Source organism: Osmerus eperlanus, chromosome 19 (genome assembly GCF_963692335.1).
Source record: "Osmerus eperlanus chromosome 19, fOsmEpe2.1, whole genome shotgun sequence".
NCBI lineage: Eukaryota > Metazoa > Chordata > Actinopteri > Osmeriformes > Osmeridae > Osmerus > Osmerus eperlanus.
In genome coordinates this window covers 10,085,146-10,112,636 of record NC_085036.1, presented here as the reverse complement: position 1 = coordinate 10,112,636, position 27,491 = coordinate 10,085,146, and the positions used below count along the sequence as shown (strand labels likewise).

The window sequence follows — 27,491 nt, the reverse complement described above, 5'->3', positions numbered from 1 at the left end:
CATTGTAACACTTAACATCCTGCATGTTTTGCTATCTGCTAAATGCCTAAATAACTTTGCAGCTTGTGGGGCGCACCATTGGCCAATCAAGAGTTGAGTAGTGAGTGACGAGTGGTTGTCAAATTGTAATTCTCTAATCTCAATACATTTTTTAACAACTGGCACGAGACACTGAAGTGAAGGAGAGCTACGAGCTCAAACGGAAGCAACTTTTTTATGTAACTAAGATGCACTGTGTCGTCTGTAGTATGTTCCCGTCTAAAAGCAGACAAAAGTGGATCTTTTTACACAGGCACCGACAATTTTCGAAAACAATCCCTGACCAGCCACGCTAATAGCAGACAGCACCTGGTTTGCATGACAGCTAAGCGGATGGTTGACAATCCATCTTCCAGGCCGTTGACCATGCTGGTCAGGAATTTAAATGCAGATGCCCATCGTGTTATTGCACGACTTACAACAACGGCATATCACGTAAGTAAGACGGGCCAGCCGTTCGCCTCGTTCCCCCGGGCTATTGAACTGCAGCAGAAGAATGGTGTCGACTTGGGTACTCAGTATCATACTGATGAAATGCTATGGAAGCTTTTATATATTAGCATTGAGAGACCAGAGGTTTCACAGTTTCAGTCAGACAGAGTTGTGCAGAGATGGCTGTCAGCAGGGGAGAGAGCATGTCATGTTTGAAGTTAAAAGTCAATTGTTTAGCTGACTATTACCTTTAAATTTTTTATCACTAGAAATGTGATTTCATTTTTGTTCTTTTTATATCCAGGATGTGTTTAATAAATGGTTAAACATGTTAACAGAATAACATCATTTATAAGTCTCTTGTTTTGTTGTAACTGTGACAAATTAAAACTTTTGGAGGGGGGGCCAGTAAAAATTGTCTTGGGGCCAGTAAGTTTCAAACCCACTGGCCCAGTGGGGCCAGTGGCATAACATGTTTACGTTGAGCCCTGACATATCTGGCACTGTAGCTAGGAAAAGAGCGACTGTGGCTACCTGCCTTCCTGGATGAAACACAGTCAGAATAACACCTAGCATGTTCTTCAGTTTTTCTGCTGTGAGAGAAATGAAAGCCGACCGCATCTACAGCACATTCTTCTTCTTTGGCTACTTTGTAGTGTCTCACCTCCACCAGTTTGACAATGTTGACATGGTCCAGCTTTTTCAGGATGGCGATCTCTTGGTAGACCCTGTCCAGGGGGCCCAGGACTTTGGGCTGCTGGCCCTGGGCAGCCTTGGGCCCTCTGGGAGGGGGGCGACCTGCCAACCAGCATAAAAAGAACCACGTCAGCATCAGATGAACCACAGCTAACGAATTCATCATAAATAAAACATTATTAATAACAATTCATTTTCTATTGAGATGACAGAATACAGTTGTGTGTGAGACTTACGTGGGAATCCATACTGCTTCATCAGCTTCTTCTTGGAGACCACTTTCATGGCCTGGAGGAGAGGACAGGCTGTCAGCTAGCATGAACAACTCACAGAAGAAACACCTCATGCACATCTAAAGACCGACACATTCATGACAGACACTTCATGAAACGGTACAAAACAAAACAGCTGTTGGAAGTTACCGGATGTCTTTCTGTGTTTTATGTTCCATTCTGGACAAACACGTAATGGTGCTCGGGGAAGTGGATGACATAACTGTCTTGACTTCCTGAATTTCCATAATAATCAAAGAAAAGCTTTTATAAAACTTTCCGATTGCGGCTCTGCTCTGGCTTCCAGTGCTAATAACATACTTCACATTCCCCGCAGCACACCCTGCTCAGACTAAGTGATTGCATAAATGACTATAAATGAACTGACACATGACTGGTAGACACAGTTGAGAGTGGACTGAAACACTATACGACGCACGTTTGACCAAAGCAGATATACTAACATAGATCCCAATGAAACACACAGCTAGAAGGCTGATCAAGGTGTGTTCAATATCCATGGCAACATTTGATACATTTCCAGTGTGCTATCTTCCGTCTGCATTAGCAGCAACCTTCTTAAAGCACACCGTTCCTCCAGACAGTACTCTCAGCTGTTAAGGGGGAGATCTGCAACCCTCCCTAGCTATGTCGCAGGGAGAGTCAGCAAATACACGTATTATCTCAGCCAGGCGCTGCGTTATTCTGAGGGAGGTTGTGACAGCCCTCTCCCACACTCTGCTCATTAGTTCCTCCTCCTAAACTCTAATGAGGTGTTAATCCGCAGCACCTGTGGAACACTATTGTTAGGGAACCGGAGTGAAAAGGATCACAGGGCTGTTTTGATGTCACGAAAATTCTCTGTCAAAACGTTTGGAACATCAGACACCTCCTTCAGCCACACGAAACGCCCTGTACCTGTGTTACACAGGGCAGAGGGTGGATGTTGGTTCCACTATAACCACCAGTAGCATCCTAGCCTGTTACCCTGTCTGAGTCAAGTCTCCAAAAATCACCTCTGTTATCCACTAGCAGTGGAAAAAACCTTTTGGAGGCTCTTAATGAATATCTGAACAGAACGAAGTCACATTTCAAAGCAACAAACGGAAAAGCCTAGAAAATCTCCATGGAAAAGACGGGGGGGGGGGGGGGGGGGGCATGTTTCATCTTCTCAAGGACGGATTCACCCGGGGCAGGGGAAACACGCAGTGTTTGTAGCGCGGGCTAGTTGAGAGGAATCGGTTTGTCAAAGGGAAGAGGCAGTCATGAATATTCAACACACGCCAGGGGAAAGCTGTGGCAGCAAAACAAATAACTGCCGGCGTACCTCAACCGCAACCGTGTCAGGACTAGGATTCACCAGCAACCGGCTGACGGTGCATTTCAGCTTGAAAAGGACGCGTGGAGAGATAGCGCTGGGTCATCATCTCACAGTTCCAGCAACACTGGCGACACTGTGGACTGCATTGCAGCGCGTCTCCAGAACGTGCCTCTATTTCCCAGAAGTCCAGGGTCAACCTTGTTCCTGTTGGTTCCCCCCTGGGGTGACCACATCCTGGTCCCTCTATTCTGGTCCCTGACATCCTGTGTGTGTGTGTGTGTGTGTGTGTGGGTGTGCCATGTTCCAGGGCACCAGACCAGAGCATGTTAACGACCTCCTGCCTGTGTGTAAGAGGTCAGGCCCCCCCCCCCTCATCCTGCTCCTCACAGCTCCACTACAGCAGTGTGTATGTGTGTGTTCTTTGGGGGGGGGGGGGGGGGATAGCAGAGCATTGCTAGTCATGAAACAGTCTGAGAATGTCCTGCTTTTCTCTCACACACCCTTCTGCAGCCCTGTGGTGGGTGCGAGGTGTGGGTCTGCTAGCCCTGGTTCCCAGACGCAGCGTGGAGGAGCAGCCGGGGAGACAGGACTGTGGAGGAGAGGAGACTTATCTTCTGCCGCAGAGGCCGAGAGGAGGCAAATAATTCGCCTATCAGCCCTGCACATCCATGATCTGGGCGGAGCCGCGACAAAGGCAGCAGAGAGGGATTGGGTGAGCTTGAGGCATGCCATGCTGCCAAGCTGTGAAAGGATTGGAGCACAGCCAGTCAAGTTGGCTTTGACGAGGTAACAGCTTTGTCAGCCTCGTAATTACAAAACAGCTTGGGAGAAGACACACACACAGACAAAAGACACACACACACAGACAAAAGACACAGGTTGAAAAATATCCTGTCATTCTGCTCAATTGATATTGCGGTTTGTTTTCCATGTTTTTGCCTGCAAATTTGGCAACAAAACAAACGTATGATAAGAAGTGCTCTTGATATTTATGACACGGTGTCTTCCTGTTTTGAGTGAACAAAGGTATCGGTAAAGCGATTGTGTGTGTGTGTGTGTCTGATTGGATGAAATCATACTGTGGACACAGATGCCCGGATTAAATCAATACTGTGTGGATCCAACTCCAACTGCCAGGAAATGGAATTAAATACTGGCAGGTGCCTTCCTTCTCTAAACTCCCTCTTTCGCTCCATCCTCTCTCTTATTTTGTCTTCCATCCTCCCTCAGTAAACCACGCAGGGGGAAGGGTTTCCATCCAGTTCAACATGCAACCTGTCCTTGCATTTGAAGGTTGTTACATTTACATTTAGTCATTTAGCAGACACTCTTATCCAGAGCGACTTACAGTAAGTACAGGGACATTTCCCCTGAGGCAAGTAGGATGAAGTGCCTTGCCCAAGGACACAACCTCATTTTGCACGGCCGAGAATCAAACCGGCAACCTTCTGATTACTAGCCCAATTCCCTAACCGCTCAGCCAGCTGACTCCCTGAGGTTGTTGTACCGCCAGTCAGCGTTAACGGAAGGCAGATTTCCCACTGAAGTACGAGCTTAGCAAAACACACACGTGCACACACTCCACTACCACTAGGGTTTGGATGAAAGGATCAATTCCGAATGACCTACAGTATCAGAGGCCCACCCTAGTTCCACCTCAGTTCCCTCCACGCTGCATCTCTACGTCTAGTTAGGGGTTGTGGTCGATGACGCTCAGTCCTGTGTTCCAGCCCGCCAAACTGTGAAGAAGTAACCGGAAACCTATCTGGGTCTAGAGCTGAAGGGAAGCTACAGTGATCGGACACAGTTGTGAACGGGGAGATATCAGGTGCGTGCTATTGTCGGCGGTCGTTGCCGTGACGTCTGGCTTGGTGTGGTGCGTGCGACGCCACCTACGTAGTACTTGTCGTCCTCCTCGTTGTAGGCCAGCTTGACCACCCCGTAGGAGCCCTGCGGAGACAGAGGGAGCAGACAAGCCGTCAGTTCAGCAGGGGTCACATGACTCGCACCCCTCGTGCCCCATCACGCTGCATGCAGGTCCGCTTCTACGGGCCAGGAGCAAACCAAGGTGCTACTAGCACTTTCTGGGAGTACAGAGGACCCACTGAAGCTGGCTGAGGTGATACATGGGCCGCGTTCATGACTCAGCATCAGAGCTGCGTGACTCATTTCACACTTGTGAGCTTTTCAAGAGATTAGTCACAAGATCGAAAATACTAAATGTCAAGAGAGATTGTCCTTGGAGCGCCACTGGATAAGCATACTGCAGACTGCAGCTAGGGCCTACACATTTCCAAAGAGCAACAAGAAGATGGCAACCGACTTGACTGATACTGATGGACGTTTTCTTTAATGTTAATTGTTATGCACAGTCCGTAATAATACAAAACTGTGTGAACCAAGCGTGATTGTGATGCTGGTGGACATTCCCTTTAATTGTGATGCTGGTGGACATTCCCTTTAATGGTGATGCTGGTGGACATTCCCTTTAATGGTGATACGGATGGACATTTCCTACTGGTGGTAGACATCCATTTAAAAAGGTTGAAAATTGCTTGTTCCTTTAGAAGCCAGGCAGGCCAACAGTAACTGCGCAAGGACACCATAGACTCACCTTTCCAATCTCACTCTGCAGTCTATACTGGTTCAACTGGATACAGTCCTGAAGGGAGGGAGAGATGAATGGGACATTTGTAAGCCACAACAAAACACACCAACAACATGGAATCATTGAATCCGTAAGATCGTAACCAGTGTGGCTATACATCCCCTCTGTCAGAACTCCGGTCTGGAGTGCATGAGCAAAAACGTTCCCTGTGTAGCTCGGTTATTCCGGAGCGGTTATTAGCGACGCGGTCGGTGGACTCTGTTTACAGAGCTCAGTCCATTACAGAGCTGCTGTTAAAAAAAAAAAGAAAAAAAAGATTTGCTGCTGTTTCATAGCAACCAGCAGCCATGCTGGAGAGCAAGCCAGGGACACCTGGCAGGGAGAGGACCTGAGACATGGAAGACAGAGATGGAGGGATGGGGAGGGCAAACAGTGAGAGAGGAGAAGAAGAGTGGAGGGAGAGAAAATTGTGAAAACTGCTCCGATCCGAGAGAGAGAGAGAGAGAGAGAGAGAGAGAGAGAGAGAGAGAGAGAGAGAGAGAGAGAGAGAGAGAGAGAGAGAGAGAGAGAGAGAGAGAGAGAGAGAGAGAGAGAGAGAGAGAGAGAGACAGAGAGACAGAGAGACAGAGAGACAGAGAGAGAGAGAGAGAGAGAGAGAGGGGGGAAGGAGAGTAAGGATGGATAGTGTGACAGGAGTTCCCTCATTACAGTGAAGAATCAGTGTTCAGGGCTGGCTGAAGCTTGGACAGGCCAGCCCCTCAGGCTTCCTACTGGAGCTGTGAACATGCGTACAAAAAGACAGGCAGTGGAACAAAGCCCTGGTGAATGTGGACAAACATGCACACACACACACACACACACACACACGTGTGTGTACCAGTATAGGGAGAAGCAGTGGGCAGTTTTCTCCCTTGGAGAAAGACTACAGATGCACACAGAGACCACCTCATGCGATAGAAACAGGGGAGGCGTAACAATAGAAGCAAATAGAAACCATGAGGAGAGGAGCCCAAGAAAGGAGAGACAGAAAAAACGAGAGAAAGGATTGTGAGTGGACGCAGTCCGCTCGCTCTGAGGCCAGACTCTTGGCACATGCTCAGTGGGCTCTGCAGTCTGCACTGCAGTAAACACTGTCTGTGTCTGATGGATAAAGAGGGCCATGCAGAGAGCCTTAAATACACCCCCCCCACACACACACACACACACACGCCCAAACAGATACACACCCACAGAAACAGATACACACACACAGAAACAGATCTACACCATCTACACAACTCAATAAATGACTCACGACATCGCGATAAATCAAGCGGGGCCTCATAAATCACAATGTCTCCTATTCATTTACTTCCCTCCACATCACTGCCCCACCCCCCTCACAACAGCAGACCAGACACACCCCTATTTCTTCCTTCCTTCTACTCCCCCTCCCCCCCCCCCCCCTCGCACATTTAGGGTTTCTGTGCTGCCATTCCCTCCTGCATGCGTCTCCTGTGTCAAGTCCCTCTTTCTCCCTGCCTCTCTCTCTCTCTCTCCAGATAACTAACGAACTGCTTTCACTCATCGGCCCATGTGACAAATGACATGTTGTTTTTGACCCAAAAAATGCATTGGCATGCAAAGTGTTACTGTCGGTAGACTTCTTCGAGGTAATAAGGTCTCCACGTCAAAGTGCTCTTGCCGTCCCTGTCTAATTGAAGATGGAGGTGAGAAGAGGAAGGCGGGACTGATCGATGGGCGCACACACACACACATTTAGCAAGGGCCTCGCCCCGCCTGACCACCTGATGGGTTGGCTAGCCAGTGTACACTGAGGGGAGGGTTCTCACCAACTCAGGAAACGTCCTGTGCATGCTGTGAGGTGTGAACAACACACTGTCACACGTGGTGAGAGAGAGAGAGAGAGAGAGAGAGAGAGAGAGAGAGAGAGAGAGAGAGAGAGAGAGAGAGAGAGAGAGAGAGAGAGAGAGAGAGAGAGAGAGAGAGAGAAAGCCGGGCGGTTCTCGAGGAGGTAAAGACAGAAGGAGAGACTTTCGGAGAAGTGGCGTTGCCATGGTGTCTCTGCTGAGATGCTGTTGACAGAGGCGGTGCCTTGTTTGTTTCAGGTGTCTCTCCAGATTACAGCAGGTAATCCTGAGATTAAAAACAGGCGACTGAAAAAATATGTAATGCTCATCCCACATACCCCGGAGAGAGAGAGAGAGAGAGAGGGGGGGGGGAGACTGTTGTAAAGAGTGTGAAAGATAAGGAATGAGTGACAGAAAGAGAGATTGCTTCAACTGATGTATTCATCTAATCGTAAAAAAAAAAAAAACATCTTTCTACCTGCTATATCATTCGAGGTCATCCACTGAGTGAGTTCCGCAACATGTCCCCATTACCTGTCATTCCTGCCCCCTGATATCAGCCCTCAGCCACCTCTCCTACACACCACCACCAAAAACAGAGCATGCCAAACCTTCAGAAAGCCCAAGCAGTTCCACACAGCTCATCACAGGCGGGATCTCTCCTCAAGAACTGCCAGCAGTGGAGCTAACGTTACTGAATCTGCTTGTTGAACTGCACTCCAAAACACAAGGAGGAGAATAAGGCAGTGGACCCAGGCTTTCATTCAAGACTGCTTTTCATGGTTCAGAGAGAGATACAGCTCCATTTACAACTAGTGTACCGGTACTTCAAATCTAGTATATATGGCTCCGATTATAGTATGAGTAGAGTAGGTAGTACTCGGGTGAATGAGCAGGAGTGTAATAGGTAGTACACAGAAATTACTAAGCTCTACTGTACTGACTAACAATCATCATGACCTTGGAGAACAAGGTACTGACCAAGAAGTGTTCCAGCCAGCTGCTTGTCCAGCTGCTTGTCCAGGCGACAGCACTGGTCTGGACTCCTGGAACTGCCATCTCACTGGCCTAACCCCACTAACTAAATAAACGTACATTTTATGTACGTGTAAAGCAAGGCTCATACAGCAACATCGTGTAACTGAATTTACATTTTTTCCTTCGAATGTTAATGGTTAAATGTTTGGAAAGGATTGAATATGATCACTACCTGAACTACGTACGCTAATCTCACGTCTTCTGTAAAAATGTAATTACCCCCGCAGCCTCTGTTATAAAGAAACGAATGCGGAGAACAATCTATTTGCAGGCCACCTTAATATATGTGAGGATATTTGAATGCATGACTAGATATAAAATGAAGTTTACCCACAACATTGCATCGGAGTGCTGGAGATGGGTGTTATGAAGGTATCTGTACCCCAGCTAAGACCCACAGCCTCATCTGTGGTTACTGTCAGCTCTGGTTCACCAGATGGTCAGCAACACAAAGAATATTATAGATTTAGATCCACTGAACATGTAAGATGTGGAAAACACAAGCTTTTCTAGTCAATCCCACACAGGCTCAGCTGTCTACCAAGAGAATCACACGCAATCCCATGGTCAGGCTGCATGGCAAGAGGAGAGGCCTGGACACACACACACAGACACACAGACACACACACAGGGATCAACATTTCGAGTCATTAACCGCTGCTCAGTCTTAAGCAGGCAGCTGGAGGGGGGTCCGTCCGGCCTGACTGGAGCTCTGACAGGCAGGTCAGACAGCTGTTTGAACACTGACTCTCATACATGCTTTGTAAATGCGTGCCCCCCTTGTGAAAAAAATGCCCCCCCCCCCATTTAATTCGTTCTGGAGCCGAGTCTGCTTGTAGCCCACCTGAGAGTCTGAGATGGACACCCGCTTGGACTCCACGGTGGGCCTCCGGGCTACGCGGGGGGAGACTTGGGCGTTGCCTCCGCCCCCCCCTGAGGACGGGTACGTCCCCCTCTCCTGCAGGGACATCTTCCTGCCCGAGAGGTGTGGCCGGGGGGGGTGGACCTTCTTGGCCTTGGCGCCGTTCTTCACGCCGTTGGCTGCCTCGCCGACCGCCTTGCCGGTCGTCACAGCGACGGCCGCCATCATCTCCGCCAGGTCGCCGGGCTGCTGGTCGGAGTCGGAGTCGCCGCCCCACCTGCAGCCGGGGTCACTGCTCATGGCCATGGCAGGATGGATGGAGGGGAGCGCAGGAGGAGGAGGGGAGGAGGGCAGGGGGCACAGCCCACCAGCATCAACGTGAGTTGGGCCAGCCTGGGGCAGCGGTCTCTGGAGCCTTCCTGGAACTGTGGAGAGAGGAGAGAGAGAGGACATCACACAGGAGAAGATGAAAGCTGTCGCTGGGGCAGAGCGTCTGTTTACCTGACCTGTTTACCTGACCTGCAGAAGAACAACAACAACTGGTGCACCCATGCGAAGATACGCTCACTACACATCTACCCTGCTATGCAGCAAATGGAGGATTCACATGCAGACAGGACTGTCTGTAGCCCGGGCACACTTCCCTCATTTCCTTTGTCAGGTGTCATGATTGATTCAAAGCCCAAGCAGTCAGTCAAATGAGCACTTTGAAGCCAGCCAGGAGAGATGTGCCAGTGTTTTTGTCGTGCAGACAGGACAGAGCGTCATCTCCCTCTCTCTCTAATGGGGACTGTGCGTGCTCCAGTGGTCAAGCGAGCAGATGAAGTCATGACATGGACATCGTAATTGAAATAAATGTCACTGGGAGGACACTATTTACTTCCAGACACTGTTAATTTTGATGTATACCTCTGGACGTGGCCTCTAGCATCCAGACACACACACACACAATACTGAACCTCTGCAGCTCTCATATAGTATTGTACAGTCTCATACACACAGTGGGTTTGAGTCTGAGTCATCCTGGCCCTACCAAAGATCACTACTGCATTGTACCACTTCCTCATTTCATCTCAAATGGAAATGAAGGCAGCAGACTTTTGCAGTTAGAGAGGAACGTGGCTGGTGGAGAGATGACGGCGGTGATGAAACAGCACAGATATGCAAAGAGTCTACCTCAGCCATTCAACAAAATGGCCGGACAACAGGCGGACAACAAAACAGGGGAGAACTGTTCTCTCTTTCAGAGACACTGGAACTCCTGCCATAGTGAGGGTGGAAGACTGGTTGGCTGTGTCTCCCAGGTCTGTGTGGGACTGGGGCTGGGGCTGGGGCTGGATGAAAATCAAAGCCGTGGCCTCCGTAAAGGGACAAAGTCAGCTCTGCCTCGAACAGTAGATGTGGTGAAATAGGCCATTTTATTCTATTCCTGAAATGTATCAAGACACAACATACCCTCGGTTTAGAGTCACTGTAAGAGTGCCTTATATTCCAAAAATACCCCACTGTTCCAGTTCCAACAGAGGGTCGCTTCAATTCATGTGTCAATTTATTTTCCTCCGGGGAAAATCTGTCTCCATGTCAACTGGAGGTTTTCCACTGAAACATGAAATGTTAGATTTTGTATCATGTATCATTACCTTCCTAGAACAGAACCGTACAAACCCACACACCCCCACACAAACCTCAAATAAAACTGCAAAGCCTGAATGTTTCCACATAATGTCGATGGAGGCAGTTTGTCTCCATCCCCTGAGGAAGATCAGTCCAGGCTATTAAAACAGAGAACTGAGAAATATCTCTCTGTCTACTTCGAGGGAGATAAACAGCTTAGGGGAGATAACCGCTCCAAACTCTACAGTTGCGCTTCAGAGCGGAGTCTGGGAGGCTTGTGCAGTGCAGGTGCTTGTCTGGGGGCGAGCGTCAGCTAGACACGTGTGTCTATGGCATGTCAGTTCAGTAGTGGGAGGGCAAGCCCAGATCCTGGGGGCTGCTGGTTGTCAATGACAACCATTAACAGTGAACTCATGACACACACACACGCACTTCTCTTTTCAAGTCATTGTTTTACCTCACCTCAGAACCACAAAATAATACTTTTACTTTAGTGTGATGACAGCTAAAAATGTTGACATCTTGATTCCTTACTCCATTAAAAGCATGGGTAAGGGCAATTCATGTTATCTTACCAATGATTAAGAAGTCTATTCAACAGGACTGTTGGTCGCTGGTGTGTCCTGCATGTGGGAAAGATCTTCCATGTGGTGTGGATGGCCGCAGGGGCTACAGAAACACCAGAACACATTTAAGGTTTATGTGCCATTTGTAACAAGTAGCCTACAGGTAAAGGTACATTAGAATGATTTAGTCCTGCTGCTAGTGGCCAATCTAGACCTCCAATAAGATAACAGAATAAGTCATAATCTTATATGAGATGCTATTCTTATCAACAATCAATGTACTATAAATAACTGAATAATGATGGATAATAATTCTTGACCAAACAATGAATTCATTTGGCATACACTTTCATCCAACACTTTCATCCAACGCAATGTATAGAGGGGGAATTTGAAAGTAAATTGCTCTACCACTGAGCTATACAATATAATAACTGGTTGGACAGAACCTCGCTCCTGTTCTGTCTAGTAGAGCTCCCAGCTTTGTAACATAATGAAATGGCCTGCTCTGATCTTGCGCAGAACACAATACCTCCATTCCAGCACCAACACAAGTGACCAACTTTTACATCCCTAATGAACACCTCCTGCTTTGAACTTCTTTAGTCTTAAATGCGTCTCAACTGTGTCCTCCAAACCAATTCAATCTGGAGCTTAATCCAGGCAATTCAAGAAATAAGCAAACAAACCAATCAAATAAATCAAAAAGCCCACAAGATATTTTTATAAATGAGAGCGTGAATGTTTTTTTCAAAATATCTCCAAAAGCACGTAACAGCAGATTCACCAAAACCAATTACAGACAGAGTGCAGCATGGATAAACAAGGTCAACAGACAGACCCATTTTCCTCTATTAGAGAGAAGCTTTTACTCCAACCTCGCTGCCTTTGTCCTCTCAATTAGTTTGCCTGGAGCAAACAGAGTCCCAGGGCCAGGGGAAATGCACTTCCCTACACATCTGCCAAGACAGAGAGTAGAGACACCCCTAAATACATATTAAAAAGGATATTCCCCACACACTCCCCAACACACACACACACACACACACACTAAAATCCAAACATCTCCAATGGCAAAAGGTGTCGTGTCTGTGTCTCCTATACATTGCTTAGTCCTTGAGCACATCTGTGTTTATGTGTGTGTTTATTCACTAGTGGGTTGACAACCTCCTACCTTCAGCTCTCAGCACCCCCAACTGAAACACTGTCTTGTGACCTTGCAGAAGTGAACTGGTCATAGTTCTCTGAGAAAACGCAGCAGTCTCAATCAAACTGTGCTGTGAGGAATTACAGTGAAGCAAGGGAATCCATGCTGGCTGCCTACGCTATGCCATCTCCCACTCTCTCTGCCTCTAACCCTACCTCTCTCTCCCATCCATCTATCCCTTTCTTCCTCTCACTCTCCCACTCTTTCTCTCTATCTGTCTCTAACCCTACCTCTCTCTCCCATCCATCTATCCCTTTCTTCCTCTCACTCTCCCACTCTTTCTCTCCATCTGTCTCTAACCCTCCCTCTTTTTTCCCAGTCATAACCACAGTGTAGATAAGACTAAGCAGAAGTGCTGGGCGGTGGATTTACACCAAGCATGTCATCCTCCTCCAGCAACTCTCCCTCCTCCAGCACCATGCCTGGGGCTGGGCACTAGATTCTGAGGGTGGGTGGAGAGGAACATAGACTGCATGTGTCATGATCAACAGAGCCTGACTCCCTCTTTCAGACAGCACCACAGGTTCAATTCAAATCAATGATAGTCAACAAGATGAAAAAGGCTTAAGGAGGGACTTAGGGAATTAGCATCATCGGCAGATATCTGCCTTTCTTGATCTGCAGGTGATGATTTAGCGATGACTGGTGCTCGCCAGATTCCTGTGCTACTGTCTCGTAGGCATTACCAAGAGCAGAGTGGCTGTCTGTCACGGCAGGGTCTACAGAGAGGGGCCTGATGCTTATTGACAGGCTCTCAGCTCCTTGAAGCGGAACAAAGCTCACATTGATGGACAACATACAGTGTCCGTGTGTGTGTACATGCAAGTGTTTGAGAGGGCGCCTGTGTGTGTGTGTGTGTGTGTGTGTGAGGGGATTCATAGTTAAACTGAGGCTGGTTAAACCCAGTAAGTGGGCACTGCTATATCTATCCATAAATCCCTGATGGGATTGTGGTGCGGGCTTAAGTCCAACTGTTATTTAAGTACTTTCCATTCTTTGTGTCTCACACAGTTGTCTTTAGACTGACGAACGATACACAACATTTGCATTGTGTTCATTTTCATGAACATACACATTCAAATAGAAAGGAGGATGTACAGTAAACAGTGCATTACAATTTGATTCTTGGTTCACACGCGATGCTCATTGTAATCTGCTGTCCTGAACCATGTTTACAGAATCCCTGAGTTACTGGTACTTTTGACCTTAGCATTGGGTGTTACACAGACTAAGAGTGTTGGACGACAGCATGATCAGTTGATGAATTTACCTCAATCTGAAGGCCTCTGGCTTCCTTTTCAACTGGGCACACTGGAACCTGGGAGGAACAGAGAAGAATCCAATTAACTGGAGATATTTAAATGCATTCTCTGTTCATTACTGTTTTCATAAACAGAAAAAATAAATATGTTTCGATTTTAGTCAAATGTAATTTAGCTTCAGCTTCTATTGAGTTTGGTAACCATGGGAACCCTTCCTTGAACCTGGTCAAAGGTGGATGGTTTAGTAAAGGTTATAGATAAATAGATAAGACAGAATGAAAAGGAGAAAGAGAATCACACACACACACACACACACACACAATGACCCAAAGATTTCCCTCCCAGTAAACTTGACAAAATAAACTAAATGTCAGGCCTTTAACAGAGACAATAGAAAGACGATTATACCACAGTTGAAAAAGACCAGCCACATCCGTGCATTTCGATCCTGTACGGACCTTACAGACAGACAACATTTCCCCCCGCTCCACTGACTACCTTTATCTAACACTTGGCCAATCTGCATTCCACAAGCCAGCCCAGCAGCGAAAATGTCAATAGCAGCCCCAGGAGCAGTAGAGCGGCTAGCACCAACACATGCGGGCCTACTTCATAGCCCCCATGCCTCTATTTAGCCTCAGCAAAGAGAGCGGGATAACTGCCAAGTCTATATTTCCACAGTCCAAACAAAACAATCCAAAAGGATTTTCGCTGAATCGGTTCAAAGGACAAATGTCAAGAATGAGAAGTGATCCAATAAGCGGATAATATCCACTTTGTTCCAAACGGTAGAAAGTTACTAGGGCCCGCAGTCATGAAACGAGATTGTAGCTGGTAAAGCAATCGACCAAAAGGCCTCAGAATCCCAAACTAATACAATAGAGGACACTTTCCAAACTGCGTTCCCACCGTCACCCCACACCCAGGGCCCACTGGCTCTGAAACAGAGCGGGGTATTAGACATGGGAGGCTGGCTGTTCTCCCTGCCACACCCCTCCAGGGCCCACAGCTTGGTTCATCCCTGCCACACCCCTCCAGGGCCCGCAGCTTGGTTCATCCCTGCCACACCCCTCCAGGGCCCGCAGCTTGGTTCATCCCTGCCACACCCCTCCAGGGCCCGCAGCTTGGTTCATCCCTGCCACACCCCTCCAGGGCCCACAGCTTGGTTCATCCCTACCACACCCCTCCAGGGCCCTCAGCTTGTTTCATCCCTGCCACACCCCTCCAGGGCCCTCAGCTTGGTTCATCCCTGCCACACCCCTCCAGGGCCCGCAGCTTGGTTCATCCCTGCCACACCCCTCCAGGGCCCACAGCTTGGTTCAGGTCTGTTGGGCCGTCTCATCTGTCACATTTCGTTTCAGTCTAGGTGCGATGGTGACACGCTAGGTGCCGAGGTGCCGTGCGGAGGGGACGGACGGGGAAGTATGTGTGTGTGTGCGTGTGTGTGTGTGTGTGTGGTGGGGGACGTTGTGAGTCTGAGCTGGCAGACACGTGGAGGGGAGGTCCAGATGCTGGCACAGGAAATACAACAAATAATTAAGAAGACAGAAGACAGAAGAGATCAAAAAACCCTGCCGAGGGTTTGTCGTCACACGGTGGATAGAGCAAGTGTGCCGCACATTCATGTGGAAACATATTGACCACAGGCCATGGAAAGTTGCCATTGACATGAGAGTATAAACCTGTAGGCGGTTTTACAATGTCCTTAGCGTTGTACCAACAGTGAGTTATCTGTGTGAGTGGAGACCAGCTGATCCTAACAGGGATATCTCTAATCAGTGAGGACACAACGTAGCCAGACAGGAGAGAGCAGCCAGCGTGGGTAAGACAGAAGCCCAGGGGAGACTGGCTGGGTGTGTGTTTAATAACTAGGACAGACTCTAGCAGCTTAGGTGGCGAGTGGAACAGGATGTCCTTAGCCCATAGCACTAATGGGAGGTCTATTACTGAGCATAGCTGGCTTAATCTTTAGCTGTGTTTTAGCTACATGACTGACGCCGACACACAAAATGGTACAGTGGTTAGATACTGACTGCTTCTGATACTGATATATAAAGTACAAACACCTTTATTCATCATACAGTTGATTCGTGAAAAGATAAGTCTACCTGACAGGGCTCTCAGCAGTGGACAAAGCGGAAAAAAAACATGTTTGTTTACCAGCTGTAGACACATATATATATATATATATATATATATATATATGTCTTACGTAGATGTCTTACGGCGGAGTGTAGAACGTCCGCACATGGCGGCCATCTTGCTACAGTCAACTCGCTCACCCATAACATTGTGTTGGTGCTACATGTACTTTTAAAATAACCATACCTTGCTCAATTTTCAAACTATTTTTAAACGGTTTGGTTTGTTAACAACGTCAGAGATTTCGTTATGCCACTGCATACTTTTATAAAAAATAAAAAAACATATTTATTCATAAGTATGCAGTGGCATAACGACATCTCTGACAAACCAAACCGTTTAAAAATCGGTTGAAAATTGAGCAAGGTATGGTTATTTAAAAAGTACATGTAGCACCAACACAATGTTATGGGTGAGCGAGTTGACTGTGCGGACGTTCGACTCCGTTGGCCCGGAAACGCGGACGAGACATCTAGCCTTTATATACATCTATGGCAGTAGACACATATTGTAGACCGAACCACAAACCTTTTCCAAAAGGAGGTTTTCCATGTGCACATGCTGGGACTACCGTAATCCAAGGCACTCTTTAATGTAATCAAGTGGATTAGACCTGGCTGGTTTATGAACACATTGGCTAGTCCTGATACTGAGCCTGTCAACCCCACCAACACCTGAGGATGACCACTACATACGAATCAGCCTGTCCAGACGGCAACAAAAAGCATCAGTCAATGACAAAAGGAAAGAAATACCCTGAGAGAATCCCATCCAAATCCAGATCTAACCTCTCAGAGACATGTCGCCCCACGGACACTAAGTCTGGGATTACAGATTGGGAGGATATCAGAAGAGGAAGAGGGAAAGGGGAGACTTGTTTTCCTCTACTCACACTCAGAGATGGCCTGGAGTTTCAGCATTACTGGCTGTCGATCCAGAGCCAGGGGGCTCAGAGGAGGAAGACCCACCCCCCCCCCTTCGGCCCCTTGCGTCAGGGACAGACAAGTCCAGGAGAACCCCCTTCCCCCCAGCCACGCTGTCCGATGAAGACAGCTATCCAACGGCCCTTCCACAGGCAGCCCAGATGAGCCTGCATGGTGTGGGTGGATATGAGGTCAGAGGGGTGGAGTTGGCCCGAACTGTAGCCACTCCCCCACGTCCATGACTGGTGGAGAACACGTGAGCACTGGAAGCCACTAGCTGTGCTGTCTACTTATTAAGAGGGGTTAAACCAGTGGTGGAGGGAGGGGTGGGGAGACAGAGACATTGAATGAGAAAGAGAGGGAAAGAGAGATTGAGAGAGAGAGAAAGGAGGATTAAAGATAAGAGTAATCACATCCAGAGGTTGAAGAGAATCTGGCCAAGTAGAGGTCAAGAGAAAAGTTCCACACATAATAGAACAACATCCCTCACAATGATGTATGACGGTACATGGAACCATATCTGGTGCGAAACTGGTCCCAAAGACTTTTGTCAGCAGGTTTTCAAACACATCTACTCAATGGAAAGAGAAAAAAATGTAGATGGAAAAGAGGCGGGGAGGGGCAGGCAGAGAGAGGAGAGAAAGAGAGGGGGGAGAGATTGAGAGGGGAGAGAGAGAGGCAGAGAGAGGAGAAAGAGGCGCATGGACAGCAGAGTGCAGGGAAGACAGGCAAAGCAATAATGTCGACAATAGCATCTGAGAAATATCTCTCTCTTCAAAAGGTGCCAAGAATTCTTTGAACCTGGACGAGATTACATTTACATTTACATTTAGTCATTTAGCAGACGCTCTTATCCAGAGCGACTTACAGTAAGTACAGGGACATTCCCCCGAGGCAAGTAGGGTGAAGTGCCTTGCCCAAGGACACAACGTCATTTGACACAGCCGGGAATCGAACTGGCAACCTTCAGATTACTAGCCCGACTCCCTCACCGCTCAGCCACCTGACTCCCACTGACTCCCATCTGACTCATCTGCTGCTCCCACAGTAGAATCCCACCTACAGGGAGAGATCCTCCATGCCACTCTCTATCCCTCAGTGTGGTATAAAGTCCCAACAGGCTCTACACCATCTCATCCTGTTAGTGTAACAGTACCATTAGCATTAGCATCTGCCAGCCATCAGGCTTCCATGTCAGTCCTGACAGACCTAGATAGGGACTTGGAGCAGCTCACCCATCTCCCTGATGGAATGCCTGGCAGCTGGAATTTCTAGAGACTGTTAAAAGGTGGGCTGTCAGAGGTTTCATAGCAATCAACTACAAGACCCTCAAGCCTCTAAGACGAGAAATGTCTGGGCCTAATGTGGAATATAGTTCTCATGCCAGGTTGAAGAGAGCGGTCCTTCCTAATGAATCTCGTGCCGTCAGCACAGCACAACATATTTCAGAAAACGATCATATTGTTAGAATTGGATGTATAATATGAAAATGATGTGAACAAACAAGTTGCATGTCTTGAGGAAACTGAGTATTTTAGATATGGACAGTTGTGGGTGTGGGGGTAGTTATTGGGTAACTACCGAGGCAAGCAAATCCAATTAAAATGGAGAAGGAGTAGTGTGCTGTACTGAGTAAACAAGAGAAATCAAATGAGCCATAGTCCCTACTCCCTAGCCATGACAGCAGCCATTAAAACGGAGAGACACACTGTGTGTGTGTGTGTGTGTACACAGAAAGCATGATGAGAACCTGTCGAGCAACCCTTAGTTCTGACGCTGTAACAGAACTAGGAGGAGTTGTTCTCAGACCAGGTCTGCTGGGCTAACGAACACGAGGTCTTTCACTGGAGTTACTCCCGACCGGAACAATGCTGCATCAGTGGCTCGGAGGAAGAGAACGTGCTTTGTTAGGACGGCAGAGCTTTCATCGTTTTGGCATTCATTCCTCGGTAATGCGATTTCAAGTGTGGTCTGAACTGACGCTCACATGGTAGAGATTGTGTACCAAAACCGATGAAAAGGCACAACTCCTCTCTTGCTGATTCCTATTCTACACAAAACAGGTCCGTCTTGTGCAGACGCGGTTTGAAGAATTCTCTAAATACCCATCCGATGAGGCACCCACTCAGCCAACGACCACAGCGATCTCTAAGGAACCAAACAAGACTTCTGCTTCTGTTGATTGTCTGAGGAAAGGTCAGTGTTATAGGAGGACCGTGATGAGCTAGTCAAGACCTAACAGAAATCACCACAGTGCAAACGTACAGTACGATAGCCTTGCCATGATTCACCGCTGCCTCTCAGCAGGAAGTTCCTAACTGGCAGCAGGCAAAGATCTCAATTTTTTTTTGCCCTAATGGATTATCTGATTCAAATCGCTTCGTTCCATTCTTAACAGCCAAATTAAACCTATTAGCTGTCTGATTAATGCATCGTGGTAGGGTGGGAAAACAGACGTGTCCGTGGACTAAGTTAGGAAAGCTACAGAGTTCATCGTAATGGGCAGCTGTGGAGAATCCCTGCCAGGATACCCTGTGGTTGGCATGTATGGATCTCCTAATAAAATGTCCAGCGTGGCAGCCGTGGGGATGACAGGCATGACCAACGCCAGCATCAGCGAAGTACCTGTAGCACGGCGAGGACCTGGCCTGGCCCGGCCAGCTCCCCCTGTTCTGGGACGAGGCAGGCTCCACCCTGCAGAGCTGCTCTGAAGGACAAACACACCTGCTCAGGCATCAAGAACAGCTCGCTGTCCTCCCAGTAGCTTTTCAGAAGCAGTTTAGACATAGACAACCTACCAGTGTCTCCATTGGTTGACATGCATGTTTTAAAACGGAAAAGCCTGCACAGCATAAGGATGAGAGTACCCCCCCCCACCCCCCCCCCACCCCCACCCCCGCCCCACACACACACACGCTCACTCTCAGTCACTGCTACCCTTGCCTAACCTAAATACAGACCCGATAACAAGAATGATTCCAAGTAGGCCATCAACAGAACAACACCATCTGTGACTCCGAATAGTTTGTTTTGACAGACTGCAGGCCTATCTGCTCGTTCTGGTCAGCAGTGTTTCAGGGAGAACTTTGGTGGACTGGTGCACATGCTTTCATCTGAGTAAATTGAAAGTGAACCGACACCGACTGCTCATAATGACATACAGCGTCTCTCACAAGTCTCAAATGAAAAAGATCTGCACAATAACTCAGCTGTCCAACCATGGAAGGAAAGATTTAAATTGAAATAGATAATTATATTTCGACAGCTTCTAGAAAGCCTGCGTCGTCTCATGTCGACCCAGTGGGCTGAAGCTACAGCTACAGAAGGAGATTGAGCACAGAGGGATGGGGGACAGTTCCGGAAGCCAAACTCTCCCAGAAAGCCCGACTCCAGGCTGAGCAGAGGGCCAGAGACACAGCACAGCCATCTGCCCACTCAGCCTGCCGCTCACCTGCCATGGAAACAACAACATTCGTGATGACTCGGTGGACTTGCTGGGGGAAGCAGGAAGTCATGTGCGACATGACCAGTCATGGAGGGAAAACTGAGCCAGAACCCAAAAAAACTCAAATGTCTGTTCAACGCCAGATGACTTAAGAGCAGGTCTTCTCGTCTTTGGGCTTTGAGTGGCGCTTGAACGAGCTCATCCGTGTTGCCGTTGACCTTCCATCCCCAGTCACAATCTCTACCCGCCACTACTCCTATCATTGGACAAACTCTTGGGCCAATAAAAAAAGGACCAGAGCCATGTTCTTCATCCAATAGCTTGCTTGACAATGCCTTGCAAACATTTACAGTAAACCTATGAGTGTTAGGCTGATAAAGATTTGAAAACGTAAGTGGCTCGTGGCAGATAATCTTACTGTGAAGTCAAATGGTATGGTATGGTACTTAGGGAGCCAGTTAAAGAACAAATCATAAAAGACACAAAATATAAAAGCATGATAAAAATATGTCAGTGACCTTTAAACTGGTCCCCAGGCTTAACTCTATTTGTACCTGAACTTTCATTTGGTTCTACTGGCAGTATTCATTTCCTTTACCCGCCCAAATCATAGCCTTATTTTTCGGGAGTTTCGGGATTGAGGATCTTGTATTGTAGCAACGTGGATAGAAATACATTTGCTTGTGAACGACTTCCTCAAGCTGAACAATGATCCTTCTTCTGAGGAGCAGACAGAGGGATGGGGGGGTAGACAGGAAGATTACTGAGGTTGACTCACAGTCCCGGGCACCCCCAGAGTCATTCATAGTTGTAATTTTATTAATAAAAGGCCTTTCATCCGTAGAGACAAGCATGGTGCGATGTGAACTAAGAAGGACCTCGACCTCCATCTACCTGAGTGCTGTACCACAGCCAGAGGAGAAGAGGGTCATATTTTGAGACACACAAATACAGACACCTTGCAAAAACCATGGCACGCACGCACATAGAATAATTCATAGCAGCAGATCATCTCGGAGCCGAGAGCGCTCCGAGAGAGAGAAAAGAGAGACAGGCTCTGTGGGAGACCAGAACAAAGACAGGATCAGTGGATTTTCATGAGGCTCACAGCCCCCCATCGCCCTTACACAGAGACATAGCACAGCCCTTACACAGAGGCACAGCACAGCCCTTACACAGAGACATAGCACAGCCCTTACACAGAGGCACAGCACAGCCCTTACACAGAGACATAGCACAGCCCTTACACAGAGGCATAGCACAGCCCTTACACAGAGACATAGCACAGCCCTTACACAGAGACATAGCACAGCCCTTACACAGAGGCACAGCACAGCCCTTACACAGAGACATAGCACAGCCCTTACAGAGGCATAGCACAGCCCTTACACAGAGGCACAGCACAGCCCTTACACAGAGGCACAGCACAGCCCTTACACAGAGGCACAGCACAGCCTTTACATAGAGGCACAGCACAGCCCTTACACAGAGGCACAGCACAGCCCTTACACAGAGGCATAGCACAGCCCTTACACAGAGGCATAGCACAGCCCTTACACAGAGGCATAGCACAGCCCTTACAGAGGCATAGCACAGCCCTTACACAGAGGCAGTCTCAGACAGAAGCACAGTGTTACAGACAGACAGGACAATCAGAGACAGAGGCACAACCCATACTGTACAGCTAACATACCAAACGACGGTAGACCCGAGCCACACAGCTTTCCAGAGCTTTCCAGAACAGAAACCTCACCATCCTAAGAAGACTGTTAGCCTGCTGAGTGAATCATCAATCAGAACTGTTTTCCACTCCGTCCCTGCCTTTGTTTGGCCTCCACGCTACAGCAGCCAACACACACAAGCGCACAAGCACAATTGAAGATGGAACACATTTATCCTGTATAAGAATGATTCTGTGTTCAGCATTCCTTGGGTGCACAGAGGCCTACCCCCAAATCTGAACTCTGGGTAAACATACAATACCCTTATCTAGGGGCTGAGGATTAGGAAGAAGGGGGTTGGTTTGGTTGTTTTAAGGAGATACTGTGTGACAAAGACTATAGGTGGAGACGCAAGGTCTGGTGACCATTTGTTGACACTTATGTGAAGGAGCTTTTTCGACATCAGGAGATCCTGTTGTTGTGTTTCAATCAGGATTGATGTTGTAAACACGCACACACGTAAACACGCACGCACACACGCGCCAGGTCTATGCAAGGGAGCCAATGAAGAAGAGCCATGGGACATTTGCATGCCTTTGTTTTAGCCAATAACAGTCAAGAGCGGTTCTGTTTAAATAGCTTGCTAGCACAACATGCTAGCAGACAAACTTTGTAGCACAATGGCGTGTGATGTTTTTGTCTCCTTGTGGGCCGGCCGCAAGCAATAAAGCTTTCTTAAACTTGTTCACCGACTGACTGTGCAAGGCTTGATAGATTAATATTTCTGACAGAAAGTCAAGTCGAGAATCAATGCTTAGCATCGCCCTTCCTTTCTTTAATAGCTTATGCATAAGGACGTTTCTTTCAGATCCATTTGACCTAAAGCCTAGTTTATACAAGTGAGGTTTACTTTGTGGGTTGATCCTCATTTAAAACACTGCCCTGTAGCCATTGGTTGTGTTGCTACATAAACATACCTGCAGCTTCCAGGAATCCCAGCTGAGATTCCAGGGAAATTGTCGACTGAGACACTAACAAGGCCATTCTTTTTGAAAGAACAGGGCCATGAAAGACTCTAGCACATCAATTAAGGGTGTGGTGTAGCTTGGATTCGTGACTGTGGCTCTCTGCAACATGCGGTCGGTTCTTCAATCGAACGTCAAGAGTATGTCGCCCAAGATGGAGGAGTCTGGTTGGAACCGCTTGTGGCTCTACCTCTCTCCCCACTCCCATCGAGCCCTTTGCCTTCAATCTAACGAAGAAAGCTGGTATTGAAAATGATATCGCCGTCAGCCTCTCCGGCTCCTCTGTCAGATCCTAGTTCCGTCCTGCCATTTCAGAACATCAATAATTAACAGCAGGCCCTTGTTCAAACAAAAGACGGTGGTGAAGACATTGCTCTATGGTCTGTGGACTCGGGAGGTTCTGACGCAGACGGGCACAGAAGGATAGGAGAGCTCCTACGGTGTCCAACGGCTTATCGACGAGCAGCGTGAGGCAGGGGAAGCTGCCCTAGAGAGACACAGTCGCACGGCCCGCTCCCAATAGAAAGACCCATTCAAACTAGCCCGTGCTGATTCCCTGTTTCTTCGTTGGAAAAGATGTTTGTGAGCTGGAGAGAGCCACCGTGTGGGACGAGAGCACACAGAATTTAAGACTGCATAGCAGGTCTTCTGTGGTCAGGGCACTGAGCTACTTCCTGTTCATAAGTGCTTATCATCAGAGAGGAAGGAGACCCTGTCTTTCCTATCCCCCGAACAAGATGGATTGCTTCCACACCAGACCTGACCACACACAGATAACTCATCTGCTCAGCCTCCCCCCCTGTATGACTAGAGAGGCCCAGAGAGGTGTCAAAATGGCTTCCATGCAGGCTTGTTGCACTTGGTGTGATTACCATGATATTGTAAAGTGTTACACGGCGAGAGCTTCCAGCCAGTCAGCAGGAAAAAGAGAAGCAGAAGTGTTGCAAACAAAAACAAAATTAACGCACCGTTTCCTCAAAGCATCTTTGAGTAAAGACAAACTCACTGGCCTAACCAGTCAGACAGCTATAAATACATAATCTAAATGAATTGCCCCATTGTATCCTAATCAAAATGTATAGTGCATAAGAACAACAAGTGAGATGTTTACAGAGACCATGCCCTATTGTATCCTAATCAAAATGTATAGTGCATAAGAACAACAAGTGAGATGTTTACAGAGACCATGAAGCCTTGAAGTGCTGCACTGTAAGCAGTTAAACCACAATACGTGTTGCAGCAGTGACACAAGCATGGCTTCTCGAGCCACAACAGCTGAACCACCACTACCAGGGTTTTTTTTAACGGTCTACACTGTACTGAGTGAGGCCTCATAGAAATGTGCATGATGAATTAAACACATTTTTCATCAAGCACATTAAGTCAACTGTCACTTTTTGCAAGGTTCCAAACAATACCAAAACGGAGAGCTAAAAATGTACAATGTGGTATGTATTTCGATGTCCTGTAGGCTATGCAGTAGGCGTATATAGTGATCAACCACCAGTTATTAATGAACAAAATCAAATCATCTATTATAGTATCCAGTCTTGAACATTCAATGTTATTTTTTCTCTGTGGGATCAGACTGAACGTGTGATGAACAAAACCATGACTCCAACAATGTTATTATCACGCCCATTTACAACTACATGATGTAATTATGAATACGACAATATTTTAATTTTTGGGAGATTATGTTAGTCCACAAGACTATGTATCTCTCACTCTTTTCTCCATGTGTGTGTACACTACTGTGTATTCGACGCTAGTGTGTGCGTGTCAAAATTTGACTCAGCAAACAATACAAGGTATAGACAAGAATATTGGCTTAACAGCCCACCGTATATTTTGAGCGATCACAGTGGTAGAACAGCGCATATGAACGTGCAAATATTTTTTGGCCATGTGTTGAAAACGTTGTCAATCTGTTCAAATTTGTTGACAAACATATAAAATGACACAACTGTGTCAATTCTAGTGTGCCATATGCCCGAAAGTTTCACTCACCGAATGAGGGGTCCTGACTGGTTTGGAAGCCGGGAGCTCCTGCAACCAGATTGATGTCCCGCTTGGAAATACAGAAATAGTGAACAACACAGAGCCTCCCTATCTGTCAAATGTCTAAAGCCGAATGGTACAACAACAGTAACCATCGGAAAATACCGTTTAAGAATACCATCAAAAACACGCCCGCATTATTCCCAAACACGCCTCCTTTCTTGCCGATCTATTGTAAGATCTACGCTGAATCACACCCTCTCTTCCGCATTGGTCCAACATTAGACAGCGTTTTCACTCCCTTTCACTCTGGACAGTGTGGACACTGTACAGTATAGATAATGTTAATAATTACTATAAATACAAATAAGTTTTGAGCATATGAGGATTTTTTGACGGTGGGCTATGGGTATGTAGTTTTCTTAGGATATTCACTATAGCCTACGCAGACCTACAAAACCAACTTTTATGATTCGTCAAATATTTCTCTTTTGTCACGTTGGGTCCTAAAATCCGTCAAATTACCGTAGCCTACAACGACTGCCTCAACGACAGTATTTTCTTATCTTCTCTACACTTTATTCTATTCGATTCTATACCCCTCCGTTCAACAGTATTGTAGGCCTACTGTTTTCTTTTTTGCATCATGTTTTTAATTGACGACATATCTCTAAATAGGCATAAAATACATATTTATTACAATATTATTACATTAAACATAGACAGGCTTCAGGAAAAGGGTTGTGATTCATTCATTTCTGTTTAAGGTTATCATATAGAGGGACTCTTGCAAAAGCTGCCTTTCCTTCTAGGCCTTTTCAACAGGTTCACTCCTGTTTCCCGCTGAACGGCCTTGAATACGAGAATATTGAATGCATGTGGTCATTCCCTCAGCAGAACTTGCTCTGCCGCTGTCACTGCCATGACGTAGGTTCATAGGGAGTTCATTCAGCCTTGGCAACAGCTCCAGCCTCACAGCACAACACACATATACCATGGGATTAGGATGGTCTGTCTCCCCCACCCACACACCCTCGGTGCTGGGCCTCTCCATAGTACCTAAATTGACCTTAGAGAAGCGCCGGGGAAGGCTTTGTCTAGTTTACCTGAGAGTGTTGTGATGGTACTGCACAATAGCAAGGACTCAGACTCGGCAGCCATGTGTGAGTGTAATCTCTGACGCCGCTCCCCTCTCAACCTGATGACGCTGCGATACGCCATTGCAAACATCTGCAATGCCCTCCTGTCATAACGTACAGTACGCTTGGACCATGTCATCTAGGGGTCTCTGCCAAACAACAGATCTCAGGCCACACAAACAAGGGGGAGGAGGGGGCTGAGGGGGAGGAGGGGGAGGAGGGGGCTGAGGGGGAGGAGGGGGAGGAGGGGGAGGAGGGGGAGGAGGGGGCTGAGGGGGCTGAGGGGGAGGAGGGGGCTGAGGGGGAGGAGGGTGAGGAGGGGGAGGAGGGGGAGGAGGGGGCTGAGGGGGCTGAGGGGGAGGAGGGGGCTGAGGGGGAGGAGGGTGAGGAGGGGGAGGAGGGGGCTGAGGGGGAGGAGGAGCATGCTCCATTCATCCAGGAGTGAGTCAACAGCTACATGCTGCTATCCAGGGTGTGTGCCGAGGCCTCGGGAGGACAATCAGGCAGCTGACTTCCTGGAGCTCTGGGTGGAACTGACTACCTCACACTGATACCGATCCACATCCCAGTCTCCCCAGCCCCCAGGACACCAGCTGGGCTCTGGGAATGGCCCCAGGGTGTGTGTGTGTGTGTGTGTGTGTGTGTGGGGGGTGGGGGGAGTAATCTCTTTGAGTGAGGTGTGTGTGGTGTTATTCATCTTGACTGTGCATCGTTTGGGTTCAGCAAACATACACATAAGCACACATACATGGATATTATTAGGATATAAAATGCATACAAGACAATATTGCAGTGTCCTTCTCCTTCCCCATATCCCACTCTATAAAGGCAGTGACTGTTTAAACCACAGAGATGGTGGATGAAAATTTTAAGAATATCCCACAGCACTCCAACTTTGAGTGTTTTTAAGGCTACAAACTGGGGGACGAGCTGTTGCCATGGAGAAAGGAATCACACAGCATCCGCCGCATAATAATTGCATCAAGTGAGCCCACAAAGTGATGTAATAGGGTTTTCACACAAAGCCTGACGAGGTAACCCGAGGCCATGAAACTGTAGGTCCTGTTGAAGTGGGATTGAAGAGAGCTGCCCCTCCACAGAGGAGCGGGAGAGAAAAACCACCACGCTTCCCTCTGGTGAGTGTTCAAGAGCGTCCTTAAGCCCGTCCTTGTCATTACATGGTATGTTACTCGAGCACACGTGTCTGACTAAGAGCTAATGCTCACTCTGACTGCACAGTACAGTGATGCTGTGTATAATCTGACACACAGGTGAGCTCAGGTGCCTGACTCACCATCTCAGCAGGAAGTCTCGATCACCTCGCATCATACCTGCTCACTGCTCAGCCCTCACTTGGCCATTTCACATTTGAATGATCTTTCTTACTT

At 47.7% G+C, this 27,491-nt stretch overlaps 1 protein-coding gene across 6 annotated transcripts in view; it reads right to left on the bottom strand.

The window, feature by feature from the left end:
- Positions 1–25,331, bottom strand: part of camkk1a (calcium/calmodulin-dependent protein kinase kinase 1, alpha a) — a 36,498-nt gene extending 11,167 nt beyond the window's left edge. Inside the window, exons 1-7 of one of the 6 annotated variants that reach the window (XM_062485569.1) lie at positions 24,974–25,330; positions 13,776–13,823; positions 9,101–9,543; positions 5,375–5,422; positions 4,657–4,710; positions 1,404–1,455; positions 1,136–1,269 (exon numbers count right to left, since the gene is read on the bottom strand). In XM_062485569.1, the coding sequence (XP_062341553.1) occupies positions 1,136–1,269; positions 1,404–1,455; positions 4,657–4,710; positions 5,375–5,422; positions 9,101–9,424 (612 nt within the window). In that variant the 5' untranslated portion in view covers positions 9,425–9,543; positions 13,776–13,823; positions 24,974–25,330. Of the gene's footprint in view, positions 1–1,135; positions 1,270–1,403; positions 1,456–4,656; positions 4,711–5,374; positions 5,423–9,100; positions 9,544–13,775; positions 13,824–14,265; positions 14,714–16,437; positions 16,457–16,801; positions 16,885–24,973 lie in introns of those variants that run through there. The other 5 variants (XM_062485574.1, XM_062485570.1, XM_062485572.1 and 2 more) reach the window with 5 other exon arrangements.
- Positions 25,332–27,491: the final 2,160 nt, after the last annotated feature.